Source organism: Dermacentor silvarum, chromosome 6, assembly GCF_013339745.2.
Source record: "Dermacentor silvarum isolate Dsil-2018 chromosome 6, BIME_Dsil_1.4, whole genome shotgun sequence".
NCBI lineage: Eukaryota > Metazoa > Arthropoda > Arachnida > Ixodida > Ixodidae > Dermacentor > Dermacentor silvarum.
This window is the reverse complement of record NC_051159.1, coordinates 46099520-46112360: the sequence shown is the minus strand read 5'-3', so window position 1 is coordinate 46112360 and position 12841 is coordinate 46099520. Positions and strand designations below refer to the sequence as shown.

At 47.6% G+C, this 12841-nt stretch overlaps 1 protein-coding gene across 1 annotated transcript in view; it reads right to left on the bottom strand.

The window, feature by feature from the left end:
* The window catches only part of LOC119456637 (nephrin), a 334910-nt gene that overhangs the window by 81512 nt on the left and 240557 nt on the right, over window positions 1–12841 (bottom strand). The window contains exon 6 of the mRNA XM_037718464.2: window positions 3919–4118. Coding sequence (XP_037574392.1) covers window positions 3919–4118 — 200 coding nt within the window. The remainder of the gene's footprint in view (window positions 1–3918; window positions 4119–12841) is intronic.

Below are 12841 nucleotides of genomic sequence, written 5' to 3'. Positions count from 1 at the left end.
TTTTAATATTTCAGTATGAGAAGAGTTAACATAAAAGACATGCGCTGTGGGTGTTTTGTTTCGTGACATTTGTTTGTGGACTGTTATTCTCAAAATACCGAAGAATAGCTTTGTCAAGAACGTAAGACAAAGTATAAGCAACATTAGTGATAGAATGGTGTGGCAATATAACCCGCATATGCCGCTCGTCATGTAGCAAGGGGTGGCATATAGAACTACCTGAATATATGTTGAAGGCCTGCGTGGTTGGGGGTGATTTCCTCGGCCACGGTCGCTGGCGCCGACGCGGAGACCGACGCCGACGCCGGATTTTCTGCGACACGGGGCCCTTAACGCTGTCGCGTCAAAAGAAAGGAATGGTGATAGAGATAAAGAAATCTTTACCATCGTTCTTGGCACCTTCGTCGTCTTTGTTTCCGTTGCGTTGTTCAAAAACTCAAACCAAGCGAATCAGCGACCATTTGGGCAAAGCGACATTGGAAAAATGGTGCAGGCGAACGCCAGTAAATAATGCGCCATGTCCAACATCGTTCTGGATAAATTGAAAGCGCACATGCACGAGACACATGCTGCTCTCACGCCAAGAACGGACTGACGAAAGATGATCGACGCGCTGAGAAGAGTGAAAATCGTAAGGCGCGTAAACAATTCGCGCGGCGTACGGCCCCTTTATTATCTCCAATTCTCCCGCACCCACCTTTAGCATATTCCCCCAAAAAACTAATATGCTCTCTCTGGGCACAACGAGGGCACTCGAGACATGTCTGAATAGGCGATACCGTTCTCAAAACTCCACGTGGCACACATTTCTACCGAAATGGCAAGGGCACGAGGCATAATGAAAAAGGCAGATGAAATCGCACGCGCCTTGCTTGCAACAAGCTCGAGCACGTGTGCTGCTTTTCGCAGGTCCCGCTCCGCACGTGATATATGAGCACGTGCCTCGATCGAAAGTCTTCGCACAGGCGCTCTTGTGCATCGAAGAAAAAGGCTGATCATAACCCAGACACAAAGCGACGTGACCCCGAAGCAAATGGCCGCGTAGGCACCGCCGCAGCTCCAGCGGCGCCTACGTGTGGCTCCACTGCTGACTCCACTGGCACCTTAATTGCTTTTGCTCTTTCATAATGCAAATAGTTGAAGAATAAAAGCACGTTTCCTGTAGCCAAAATATTACTTTTGCATGACTAATGATGCCATATGAACTGCTACAAAATTTGCCAAGACGTTCATGCTTTCTCCTAAAACCAGTGGCACAAAGATGGAAGTTGAGCCGGATTTGTACGGTGAAAATAAGTTACTTTTGACTGATTACTAATACGAACTGATCAAAGTTTATGCTTTTTCCGGCTCTCAGACGCCAATTTCCCAAGCGTTTTTTAAAGTGGTCATGGGGTGCCCGGCGCAACACTGGAAACAATAAACGATGGTATAAGTTTCAAATTTTGCACGTTTGAATTAAGTAACAGCGACGCAAGTTGGAAAAAAGGCAATGCACATCTTGAATATAACAAGGATAGAAGGAAAGCAAGAGGTTCCACCATAATCAATCATATCGACGCAGAGGGGTGTAGAGCCTGCTTTGTTAACGCAGCCGCATATCGGAAGGGGTGCTCCTTTTCTGCGGTAGTGGTGGATTCCAAACAGCGACACGCGAACTGTGCATCTGTACTAACCGGAGATCCGGCGATAGCCGAGCAGGTGGCCATTGCCTTGGCGATGCTTGATGACAGCAGCGACGTCATGTGCAGTCACTCACGGTTGGCCATTAGGGCATTTCAGTGTGGAGTGATCTCAGAACAGGCCTTTCGGCTGCTTCGTAAGGCAGATCCGGATATAATCAAGCATAACTGGCTTACTTGGTTCCCAGCCCACGTTGGGCACATGGTGGGTGTCCCCACGAACCTCACTGAGACGGCCCACGCTGCCGCGCGCGCACTGACTGACCGCTCTGGCGCTGTAACGGCCGAGGAGAGAGTTACAGATGGTAGGGACGCGCCCGCCACTTATAATGAACTTATTAAACACTTCTATCTCTCGCGGCGACAATACCCTCCTCCTCACCCCAAGCTCACCAGGCCTCAGGAACTGACATTCAGACTTTTGCAGACAGATACCTATCCCAATCTGTTCGCGTTACCTGCGATATATCCGGAGATTCACACTGATGACGCGTGCCCTGCTTGCGTAGATAGATCAACACTTTCGCACATGCTCTGGGGATGTATCTTCATAGCAAGCCCTGACCTCAGCTCAGCTAGGTGGGAGGCGGCTCTCCGCCACCCACTCCTGGCTGAGCGACGTTGGGCTGTCCAGCAGGCCCACGATGCGGCCGGCAGGCTAGGCCTGTCGGTCCCAACGTGGGAGCGGCCCACGACGTGCTAATACGTGTTCTGCAGGACTGAAAAAATAAAAGTTATTCAATCAATAAGCGCCGCTAGCGCTTAGGTTCTCACAGCGTGTATTATTTGAATAAACTTCACTTTGCTTCGGTTTCATTCGAAAACCAGTGACGTAAAAATGGAAGCGGAACAGGATATGTATGGCAAAATTTGGCACCTTGAACTCGCAGAAAATTAAATGCGTTTCCTGTTGCGCAGTAAAACCTTAAATCTTCTTGCGTTTCACGTGGTTGGATTAAGATGCTCTATTAATGTGCTCTGTTGGCCTGTTAGACAAATGTGCTCTTGTGTTTTGTAGAGTCCCCCCTGCTTGGGCCAGCTAGAGCTATGGCTCGCATTATTTGTACATTAATAACTGAACTAAATTTAAAAAAATGTGGTGGCCTGGCTTCACTTTGGAGACATAATCTACTCTCCATGATATTTTTTATTTAGTTAGACGGGCCCTCAAACCTAATTTATGCCGCTGGCGCCACCGCCATCGTCGTGCTGTCCAGCCCGACGACGCATGCGCGGCTAGCGCTTGAAGGGTCTTCAAAAACATCTTCAAAGACATGGAGTGCGCTTGGCTGAAAAACGGCGAAGCGTATAGTGGACGCACCACCAGCGCTTTACCTAATTACCTCGTTGGCGAACCTAGGGCAGCGTTCTGCCTTTCGCTGCAGGTATGAGCGTTATGGGCCTGAACACTATAATTACAATGCACACGCCAATGTCGAACGACTTTCTCTGGCAAGCTACGAAGGCGTAACGCTCGAGTGACTGCGCTCCAGACAAAAGTCCCCCCATGGTATGGACGTCTGTGTAACCTGAAAACAGAAAACTATAAACATAAACCAGAGAGCGTATATATAAAATGAGACACGAAATACACCACTCAGCGTTATATTTGGATACTGTTTCGTTGCGTTGCCTCTTGAGCGTTTTGGAAAATGCGAAACCGTCGCGGGCAGCAAGCTACGCTGACTTAGTATGACATAAAGCGGTAGTATAAGCCTGCCGGACGATACTTGGCGCACTAACACATGTGCACAAGCTCCGCTCCCGTAGCTTTCTCTTCCTTGCCACAAAAAGTTGATCACGAGTGCAGGTGCCTGCTGGGCTGCTGCAAAGTGTGTGTTCCGGTCCGAGCAGTAAACGTCGAGCTAACGTTGTGCATTATTTCACTGGGCGCTAACAAACGCAGTTAGCCATCGATCTCATATAATGCACCTGTACCATCGAATTGCGACGCCTGCAGCGCCACTAAAGATGACTTCCATCACGCCACCGTGGGGAGACGCCTGCTGGCTACAAGGGTGCTGTTCCTGCTACCCAGCAGGTATTCCTTGCGCACTGCGCTGTGCCAACATGCCGAACCCGCGTACAGTTAGAACACTGTCCGTGGAGCCACAGCACCATGTCACACCTTGCAAAAGCAAGGTATGAAAGCGCTTTGTCAACGCTTTGTCCTTACGACGAAAGCAACAAAAAAAAATTTTTTCGAAAACTTCCTAACGCAAATTGTTCCTCTCACCTTCTGCAGGACGAGTGAGCGGTTGCTGATGATGATCCCTGCGGACGTGTTTGTATGCAGGTCTCGGCCTTCGAACAGCCAGCTGATCTCGCTTACGGGCGGGTTGGCGGCCACGCTGCACTCGAGGTACACGTCGTGGTTCTCGAGGATGCTGCTCTGACGAAGACGGTTGCCCAGCCTCACCACCAGCTGCGGCTTGTCTGCACAATGAAAATGTACAAAATGTGTTCACTGAACCGATATTTTCAATTGCGATATGACACATACGCACGCGTAGACAGAGACTACCACGCGATATGTAATATGGATGCCGTTCTTGCTACATTTCAACGCTGGATGAGAGACTTCCACCTAGAGCAAGAACTACCACCTCGACTGAGCCCTTAGGACAAGAAGCGTAAAGAAGTTGTCTTCTTGCTTCCGAATGAACAAAAGAATAAATAAATAAACGGGACTTCATGGCACGATCGTGACACACAACAGTTTCGATTAACAGGAACGAATACAACTATAGGGAGCTCATGCAATTCGGAGACGAAATAGATATTGTTCTGTAGAATAGCAGAATGGGTAGGAACAAAATCAAATCGTGGTGTAGGATGATTGTGATAATGATAATGGTAACAATGATGATAATTATAACATTTTACAAGAAAAAAGGGTGTGATTGCCATATAGAGCCCAAAACCAAAGCTTATTGGTCGCAAATATATACAGACAGTAAGTATTGCAAAGTTTGGTCTGGTATGAGTTAGAGCTAAGCCTTCTCTTGAGAATCAAACTTCTTTCAAGGTCGAGTCTAATCCAAGTCGTCGTCGTTTGCGGAGCGCTTCTTGGTGGTAGCGGTAGACCCTCTGATTTAGTGGCACATACCTAGTCATAGGGTTCAATGTGCAACACTTTACCACATGGTATGGGCTTGCGCAAACACACCACAGCTAACACCCATAACGCACCCCACCACACGGCAATGGGAGGCAGCGCTGTCCAGCTCCGACTCGACGGACCAGCTCAAGCTGGTCAACCGAGCGAGAAGGGCAGCTAAGGCCGCTGGACTCCTGGACTGAGGGCACCACCCACTGCAGAGCGGAGGAGCTACCTACGCTCGCGTGCTCTTTTGATTAAAGTTTATTCTCTCTCTCTCTCTCTAGTCATAGGGTTTGGCGAAGAACCGGGTGGCTCAAAATAAAATAGGAAATAGGAAATGTAAGGAAATCAACATTTTGATATATGTAGGTCAGTATCAAAACAGATATATTGAAGACAAATTCTATGAAAATCTAGGAATGAATGGAACACAAAAAGAAAACAATTCGAAATCACTCTTGGTGAAGGAAACGTAAACTTTAAATTCCTAATTTTGAGTTTCGCTCTCAGTGGTTCTGCAAGAAAACCCTTGATGGCAGCGCAAAGCTCCCTGTCGCTGTGCCCAAGAGTGGAGGCACGCAAAGATAGTAAATTTTCGGGAGTTCAATCTAATACAAAGTGGTGGACTGGTGTCTATAGCGTCTGTTTTCTTAAAGTAATAAACCGTCGACAGGAAATGAAAAACAAATATGTGCTTTCATCTTCCCTACAAAACGAACAAATCCGTCAGGGAGCCAGACCAGCGCTCTGTAAATAAAAAATTAAATATGGTATGCGACATTGCAGTCTACTAATAGTGACTTCAAGTCTTCTTCTTTGGCATAAATTACTTTTTCAGAGGCTCAATAGGGGGTTTAAATCCGCCCAATTTGTTCTAGACGGTACAGAGAATTCTCTGAGTAACGTTGGCCTCCAAAATCTTGTCACTATATGATCAAAGCTGATGAAGGACGAATTCGAATATCTGGACCATTTGTGGACGCCTTCACGAAAGTATCGGCCGTTTTATTTAGAAAGAGTCCCGTGCGCCAAGGTGCCCAAACCAATCGAATATTTTATTTATTTCAAGAGCACTGCCAAGCTTTGATAAGAGGCGTTAATTAAGCAGGAGTGTTTACAGACGATAACAAAAATAATAATGCAAGAATTGAATACAAGGTGCGAATGCTGAACAGAATGAAATAGCACTCATTAAGTGAAGAAGACATGAAAAGCATGTCATTTGCGAAAACTCAGTCTTTACTGCAACAATGTGAAAGCATTGCACAAAAAAGAGCAAGCAAAGTTTCGCGGCCGTAGGTTGGCGAACATTAAAATAGAGTAAAGCAGAAAACCAGAAGAGCATATGTATACGACGCGTGGTAAACGGTTTCCCAACATGTCCTGTCAGACCAACATAGTGAAATGGTGTGTGTAAAAACAGTTAATGTTGGTAGAAGCATCACAAGACACATGCGTACGTGTAATCACTCGCAAGGACAGGTTGAAAAAAAGAAAGGAGGGAGGGCAGTCGATGTACCTCCCACATTTGTATAATTATTATGTATTATATACATTGAGGTAGTGGTGAAGTTTATTTGCCTGCCCTCTGTTGGTGGCTAATACTGACCCTGAAGGATTGGCCGCAATGCGGATAGAATTAGAAGAACGCGTTTCGTACTAATGATAAAACAACTGAAGCAATAGGAGAATAATCCAAGGAAATAAAAATAGCATGAAGTACTCGAAGTTTACCTATAAATAGTAAATTCCGAAAATGCTTAGCAAGCATGCAATTGTGAGACTCGCCAAAAAAGAACACCGTAATAAACAGTTATTTAAAACGTCCTCTCAATTTATCTAAACGTTGCATCTAACAACTTTTTTCTTGCACACGTGAACCATTGACAGAAAAAGAAAAAAAGGATCAGTTGTCTCATCTTCTCAACAGAAGAAGCACAACGGGGCCGGAGCTGACAGACATGGCCATTTCTTCCCCTCTTTTCTATCCCGCTATTCGTATTTTACCACTGGCTTCATTTACTTTCCTTTGCGGCGGTGCTGGTCTATAGGTAAGCTGCATAGTGTGACGTCATTCAATGAGAGCAGCAAGCGGTATGGCAACGCTCTCCGGACGCAGCATTTTTGTCTGCTGTAGCACCGGCGGAGTCTCTGAGAGAGAAAACCGACTACTACTGTGTGCGCGAATCCACTCCAAGTGCGTAGGATGCTCACAGGCAGCGAGCTTTTGTCCTTTTTCGCCTCTGTGTTAGCGTCCTCTTGTTCACCAAGACAGGGCATGCTTGGAAGATGCTGAAAACTGAAGCTTCGAAGGCGGTCTAGACTGGGGCATTGAAGTGAAAACGTGAGAACGCCGCCAGAAATCAAACGCTACTGAACGAGCAACACACAGTACAATTCTCCATAAAATGCTCGTTTCGAATTCGTTTTATACCTTTATAATTATTATTATTATTATTATTATTATTATTATTATTATTATTATTATTATTATTATTATTATTATTATTATTATTATTATTATTATTATTATAACCAAGAAGAAGTGCCGGTTAGCCCGGCGCATCACCAGCGATTTACGCACGGGGGCGGCTCTACTCGCAGGGTTCTGACTGCCGCACCGAGTTTGACCTCTCGCTCCTTGCGTACACTGTCAATAAACACCTTGACACTGTTATTATTTGATTGATTGATTCAATAAGTGATTGGTTAGTGCTGACCATGGTTGGCATTCGTCCCGGCTGTCGCCAGGCTCTCAGGTTGAGTGACGTCGTGAGCGCTGAATCGTACAGGGGAATTCTAATCATTGCGGGCCGGCGGGTTTGGTGAACAATTACAGTTGTGAGCAGCACAATCCCGTGACTTCTGGTAGACTACTCGAGCTGTGGACGTGGCAGGAACTTTCCAGCAAGCAGTTAACTTCGTATACCGCGACAAATAAGTAATCCGAGCAGATCCCTAAATGGTTTCAGTTGCAGTTTATCGGTTCCAGATATGGTGCAGTAAAATGGTAGCAAGTGGCAAAAAGAAGGTCCCCGAGTCGAGCACTCTAGAGCGGAAACTTTGCTGCCACACGCTCATTTTATAGCACGAAATTTCGCTTGGAACCGCTTTGACGCAGGACGTGGGACGCTGTCGCGGACCGCGCTAAGATACGAGCCCTGTCACATCTATCACACCTCAGCGTCCGAGCCGAGCCGCATTACGTCCATTCGTGGCGTGACTTGGACCATTATTCCTAAGACGCGCAAACGGGCCACGCCTGCGCTTTCTTTTTCTGAATATTTCAGGTTTGTGTTAAAATCGCGCCTAAGAAGGTGCGATACAAAGGCAAAAATATTAATATAATAGAATGTCATTTTTCGGAAACGCTGTGTAAAATTCATGTTGAATAATAGCATGACGTACCAATAAGTAAAGATTTAGATAATTGTGAAACTACGCACAGCCCGCACATATGGTGGTTAAACGACACGGTTGCGAAAAACATGTAATTGGTTTCTTCCTCGTATGCTTTTGAAATGTTTTAAAAGGGATACTAAGGAAGAATATTAAACTGATCTGTAATGATAGATTACGCTACCGCAATAGCAATAAACGTAAGTATTACCATGAGAGGGAGACTCCATAGACCGTTAATTATTCAAAAAACGTCAGACGCGTAGATACGCCGCACTGAAAATTTGGCACAAGTTGGCCGAGAGGCGATCGTTTTTGACAGCATCTGCTTGGTATTATGTAATTATAAGTAGGCCGCTGGAAATAAGGCACTTTATCACCAACTAGCAGAAAAACGACATGACATCACTTTTCAGTGGCTACCAGGCCGCTGCGGCATCATGGGCAACGAACAGGCCGATGAAGCTGCGATGAGGGCTCAAGAATATGCTGTGAAGGAACCCGTCCCGTTATCAAGAGCCGGTGCAGCAACAAAGCTTTGCATATTCGCGCGTGATGCCACATGATTCATATGCAACACACCAGGCTTCCAGCATACTCGACTGCACCGCCTGGACCAATCCATTCGACTACGCATTCCATCTGGACTTCCTCGACTCGAGACAACTGCTCTCTGCCGACTGTGGCTTGGAGTATCCTTTACGAATGCTTTTGCTTGTCGCATCGGAATGGCCGACAGTGCTGCCTGTAATAGTAGCGGCAGCGAGGAAACAATCCAACATATCCTGTGTCATTGTCCCCGCTATAGCTCCCAGAGACCTTCGCTCGTAACGGAGTTGGCACGCCTCGACGACCGGCCGCTTTCTGAGCAGACGATCATAGAATGCCGGCTGATGCGGTCTTCACAGCAGAAGGCGACGAGGGCGCTACTGAAGTTCCTCCGGTCAAGCGACCTGTTTGAACGACTGTGACACTCTTGAGTTCTTTTGTGTGTGTATGTGTGTGTGGTTTAATTAATCTCCCTCTCTTTTATGTCTGTGCATTTTCCTTTATATTTCTGCCTCCTCTTCCTCAGTGCTGGGTAGCAAACTGGATATCTAACTTCCGGTTAACCTCCCTGCCTTTCGCATCACATGTATCTCTCTCTTAGCAGGCAGTGGAGGATAACATTAGATTCCAAAAGAACATGCAACCCTGAAAGCTTGCAGAACCGTTAAATGCAAGAAACTTCGAAATACGTGACGTCACACCAAGTTCGTCACACTCACAAGCCAACCCCGAGGATTCGGCTAACAATCATAAACAACAGAACGTTGAAGCACGACTTTCTGCACCAGTAATGCAATTTTCCGTCTCATTATTAAAAGTGGTGTTTTGAAGCAATGCTTTAGCAGCTGAAACTAATTCACTACTGGCTTTTAATGCGGTATTTAAGTGAAGACAGAAACCATTTCATTTTAACAGCGAAGCTGTCTAAGCCAGTCGTAATTGGTGGTGCGCAGCAAGAAACTACCAAGGAAGAAAATAAAAAACTTGGAGGACGCTTAAGTTTCGCCTTTAAGAGTAGAACGCGAGAACGTTATAGGGACCTGTTCGCATCGCATCGTTCGCATACGGCAAGTAGGCTTCATTCACTGCAAAACGGAACGTGGGAAGCCAGCTTACAAAGACCAAGCTTACACCGATCCCCTTAAGGGCGGCTTCACTTTTAAACTGAAATGCATTGCTGGAAAGACGTTTTTCCAGAGGCAATCAATATAAGTGGTCTTATATTAAAATGTGAACGCCCTAGCACCTTTCCTTAGTATTTTAATAATTGTTTGCTAATGCCCCGAAGCGCGCAGGTCTGGTAGAAATGTTTGAGTTTCCTAGTAGCAGATTTAGGTTTTCTCGTACATTCAAATTACAATCCGAGGCCGATTGGTAAACAATCCGAGGCGAATCCAACGCCGAATGCTGAAGTCATACTTTACAATTTTTCTGACGGATTTCACTGTGAGAAATTCAATTTTTGTTCACCAAAATCTTCCACCAGGTGGAGGGCCTGTGCGGTCGATGTGGTTGGATGATTTTCTCCGCAACCTGCGATCACACGCCGGGTGCCGACGCCGGATTTTCTGCGACACGGGGCCCTAAACGCTATAGCGTTAATAAACTGTCTTTCCGAGGCGGATTTCGAGCCCGCGTACCCCCGGTCCCAAAGCGAGCGTCGTAACCACTAGGTTATACATCCGCGCTTCCAGAACGAGAAGTGGAGGAGATTCGAATACTCGGTCTCTTCATTAATCAACATCGCAAGGCAGACACAACTCTTGCCAAACTCCGCAAGGTCGGCGACCAGGTGGGCCGGATGGTTCGCCGCGTTTCCAACAAGCGAGGAGGGTTGCGAAGTAAGGATGCGGTGCGGCTCGCACATGCCTTCGTGACTAGTAGAGTACTGTACTCGACTCCATACCTACGCTTACGGAAACATGACGAAGATTGCTTGGAGGTTGTACTCCGCAAAATGCTCAAGAGAGCCCTCGACCTCCCGATCTCCACTTCCAACGCGCGTCTTCTCGCGTTGGGGGTGGTGAACACCTATCGGGAACTTCGCGAGGCGCATCTTGTTAACCAATACGCGCGTCTCGCCCAGACCATGTCCGGTCGCCGCCTCTTGGGCCGGTTACATATTAAACATGACCACCATACGATGGAAAGGGTTCGAGTGCCCGAACTGTGGAGACGCGCCCTCTACGTTCGACCCCTTCCAACTAAGATGAACAAGGAGGACCATAATGGCCGGCGCCAGGCGCGGGCGGATGCCCTGCACCGCCACTATGGCTCTAAGAAACACGTATTCTACGACGATATTGCAGGTCCAAACCGCACCAGGGGGGGATGGTACATGGCTGCAATCATACACGAGGAAAGACAAGTGGACGGCCTCTCGTTCAAAGCACCCAGCTCAACGCACGCGGAGGAGGTGGCGATCGCCCTCGCAGCCTCCCATCCCGACTCTAAATTCATCCTCACAGACTCCCGCGGAGCCTGTCGTAACTTTCAATTCGGATGGATCACTCCTCTCGCTGACAAAATTCTTCGCCGCAGTATTCGCGACTGCGACCCAACTCATCGCTCAATCATATGGGTCTCCGGCCACCAAGGCATGCCAGGTAACGAAGCCGCCCATGAGGCAGCCCGCGCACTCACTTACCGGGCACCAGGCATCACTTGGGAGGACCTTGACCCAGATCACAGCCCTCTTCTTTCTTTTAAAGATATTACTGAGCACTATCGTGCCGAACACCGGCGTTACCCGGTTCCTATGAAGGGGCTGGGTAAAGCTGGCGAACGAACTCTCCTTAGGCTCTTTACAAACACTCTGCTGTGCCCGGCGGTTCTCAAGCACTTTAATGCTTCTTTTGACGGCCGCTGCTCATTCTGTGGGGAGGTGGCCGACACCTTCCACATGGTTTGGGCATGCCGGCAAAATCCTTCTCTCCCCCCCATCACCCCTTCCCCTACCCGAGAGGACTGGGAGGCGGCCCTGCTCGGCTGCCAGGAACTATCGGCCCAACAAGCCCTAGTTCGGCGGACCTGGGCAGCGGTCAAGACCAACGGGGTCCCGGAATGAGGGACTCCGCCCAGTATTGCAAGGGGCACGACCCACTAGAGGCCTCTCCCCCAGCACCTCTCTGTATAGATAGACCAATAAATGCTTTTCACCACCACCACCTTCCAGAACATGTATTTATGCGAACCATATGACTGCGTTCGAGCGTCGTCGTCTTCATTCACAGCTGGCGCGTTCGTACGCTCGTGCTCTGCGAGGTGAAGAGGTTTTGCGCGCTATGAGAGCCAGAGAGAGAGAGAGAGTAGTCAGACGCGTTCACGGAGCGCGTCCAAGGTCGATCCAAATGGTCACAAAGCTTCGGGCGAAAAGCGGTTCAGACCGAATTGTCACCGCCATCAGCAAGGGTGGTTATGGGAGCAGCGACTGAGGCGCGACTACGTTTGGAGGGAACTAACATTGGGATAGAAAAAAGCGTTTTTTTTAATTAAAGCGATACACAGTAGATTCATTCAACCAAAATAAAATTCGTAATAAATTATTTACGCATGGCGAGAAAAAAACAACTCTATTCTACTCGATCATTATCAATAAATACCTTTTTTCAGCGCCCACCGATAGCGGCGGGCCGCTATCACTTGCAATGCAATGCAGCTCTTGAAGTGGGCAGAAAGGGGCACTCGTGAAGTTCACCTGATACAATACGCCCCCCTCACATGTTCTGTTGCTTTGCTTGTCGACGTTTGTCTGAATTAGGTGACGCGTGCAGTTTCAAGGTTTCTTAAACCGTTCAGTCCAAAGTATTGAGTTGCGGCCACCAGATAATTGTTCACTTTAGTTGTTTTCTTGGGACAGCGCTTGCCGACGGGCTTGGCGTCCAATGAAAGGAGGAGCACTCTACGCCCAAAGCGTTCGTCGGCCTCCAAACAAAGTATGTTTTGCGCAAGGATGCGGTTTCGACACCCGTATGGCTGAACTTTTCCTGTATCGGTTTCCGCCCTGAAAGCTCGAAACGTCCATCACGTCGAATGGCGGGGCATTTGAGTATACAGCTCTAATGGCAGACCCTCGAACACAAATTTAACGCCTTTGAGAACAAAATGA